Source organism: Acyrthosiphon pisum, chromosome X (assembly GCF_005508785.2).
Source record: "Acyrthosiphon pisum isolate AL4f chromosome X, pea_aphid_22Mar2018_4r6ur, whole genome shotgun sequence".
NCBI lineage: Eukaryota > Metazoa > Arthropoda > Insecta > Hemiptera > Aphididae > Acyrthosiphon > Acyrthosiphon pisum.
The window spans coordinates 129,088,132-129,089,399 of NC_042493.1; the positions used below are offsets into that span (position 1 = coordinate 129,088,132).

The 1,268-nt window shown below is 38.7% G+C and overlaps 1 protein-coding gene across 1 annotated transcript; it reads left to right on the plus strand.

The window, feature by feature from the left end:
• Nucleotides 1-667: 667 nt before the first annotated feature.
• On the plus strand, nt 668-1,268 carry LOC115033401 (death-associated inhibitor of apoptosis 1-like; the record flags this gene model as incomplete). The annotated part of the gene is given in 1 exon segment (XM_029485799.1): nt 668-1,268. A coding segment is annotated over 1 exon segment (222 nt), but the record flags the coding sequence as incomplete, so codon positions are not given.

Below are 1,268 nucleotides of genomic sequence, written 5' to 3' on the forward strand. Positions count from 1 at the left end.
AAATAAAAAACCCAAAAGCAAAGACATTAGTGAGCGGTAATACCCTCATCATAATACCTGATGACTCCAACACGTTGGAGGTGATGCGAGGCTTTGAGAACATCATCGAAATAGGCCCAAGGAAGCCAAGAGTCATGATCTATGACGTAGATAGTGGCATAGATAAAGAGAAGCTTACAGATTGCCTCCTAGCCCAGAATGACCAACTTGGCCTTACGGCAGATGACATGAAATGTTTGACTCCACTCCATAAGCTTGGGCGGAGAGACGGAGACGTAGTTAACTGGGTGGTCGAGGTGACCCCAGATGTCCTTAAACAGATCGAAAATAAGGCATTATATGTTGGAATGACTAGGTGCAGGTGCAAGGTGCACAGCACACTTCCACAATGTTACAACTGCCAACAGTTTGGGCACACATCTGCTCGATGTGAACAAAAGACGCCTTCGTGCAGGAACGGCGCGGGCGCACACGACTCCCGAACCTGCAAAGGGGACGGGGTGAAATGCGTCAACTGCAAGGGACCCCACAAGGCATCTAGTACTGAGTAGTATATATTTGTATGTTCTGAGCACCTTTTTTACAGGGAGATTTCATCATTTCAAGGGGGCATTTCTACATGCTCCACCGTGTAACACATAATCTCAAAAACCCTAATGTATGTTCTGAGCACCTTTTTTACAGGGAGATTTCATCATTTCAAGGGGGCATTTCTACATGCTCCACCGTGTAACACAAATTGAACACAAGTAAAAGTTATGTGTTGTGTACAACACAAGTACACAACACATAACTGTGTCTATATAATTTGTTACACAAACAAAATAAATATGTTTTTTACCATCAATGTATTACTCATAAGCGTTGGCAACACTGAACTTTTTTTGTTCACTGCTACTAAAATTGATTTAGCTATACATTTCAGTAACCAATAATCCGTTGTTAAACCGAGTTATGCTTTTTATTTTATTGTCTTGTTTCACTTATACATTTATTTTTTAAGTAAGGATTTTCAATTAAATTTTTTTCTTTAAAATAAAAAAAACATGAACTTTCAAAAAACTACCAGCGATTATTCTTCATTAGTTTCTTTAGTACGAAACCAACCATATCCAACATATCCGCAATATGCCACATTCACATCAAGATTAAAAACATATAATTTATTTCCGCCAACTATACCTCAAAACAAATATGTATTGTCTGAATGCGGATTTATATATACAGGGGTTCAAGATATTGTTGAATGCTTCTCTTGTGGACTTGTA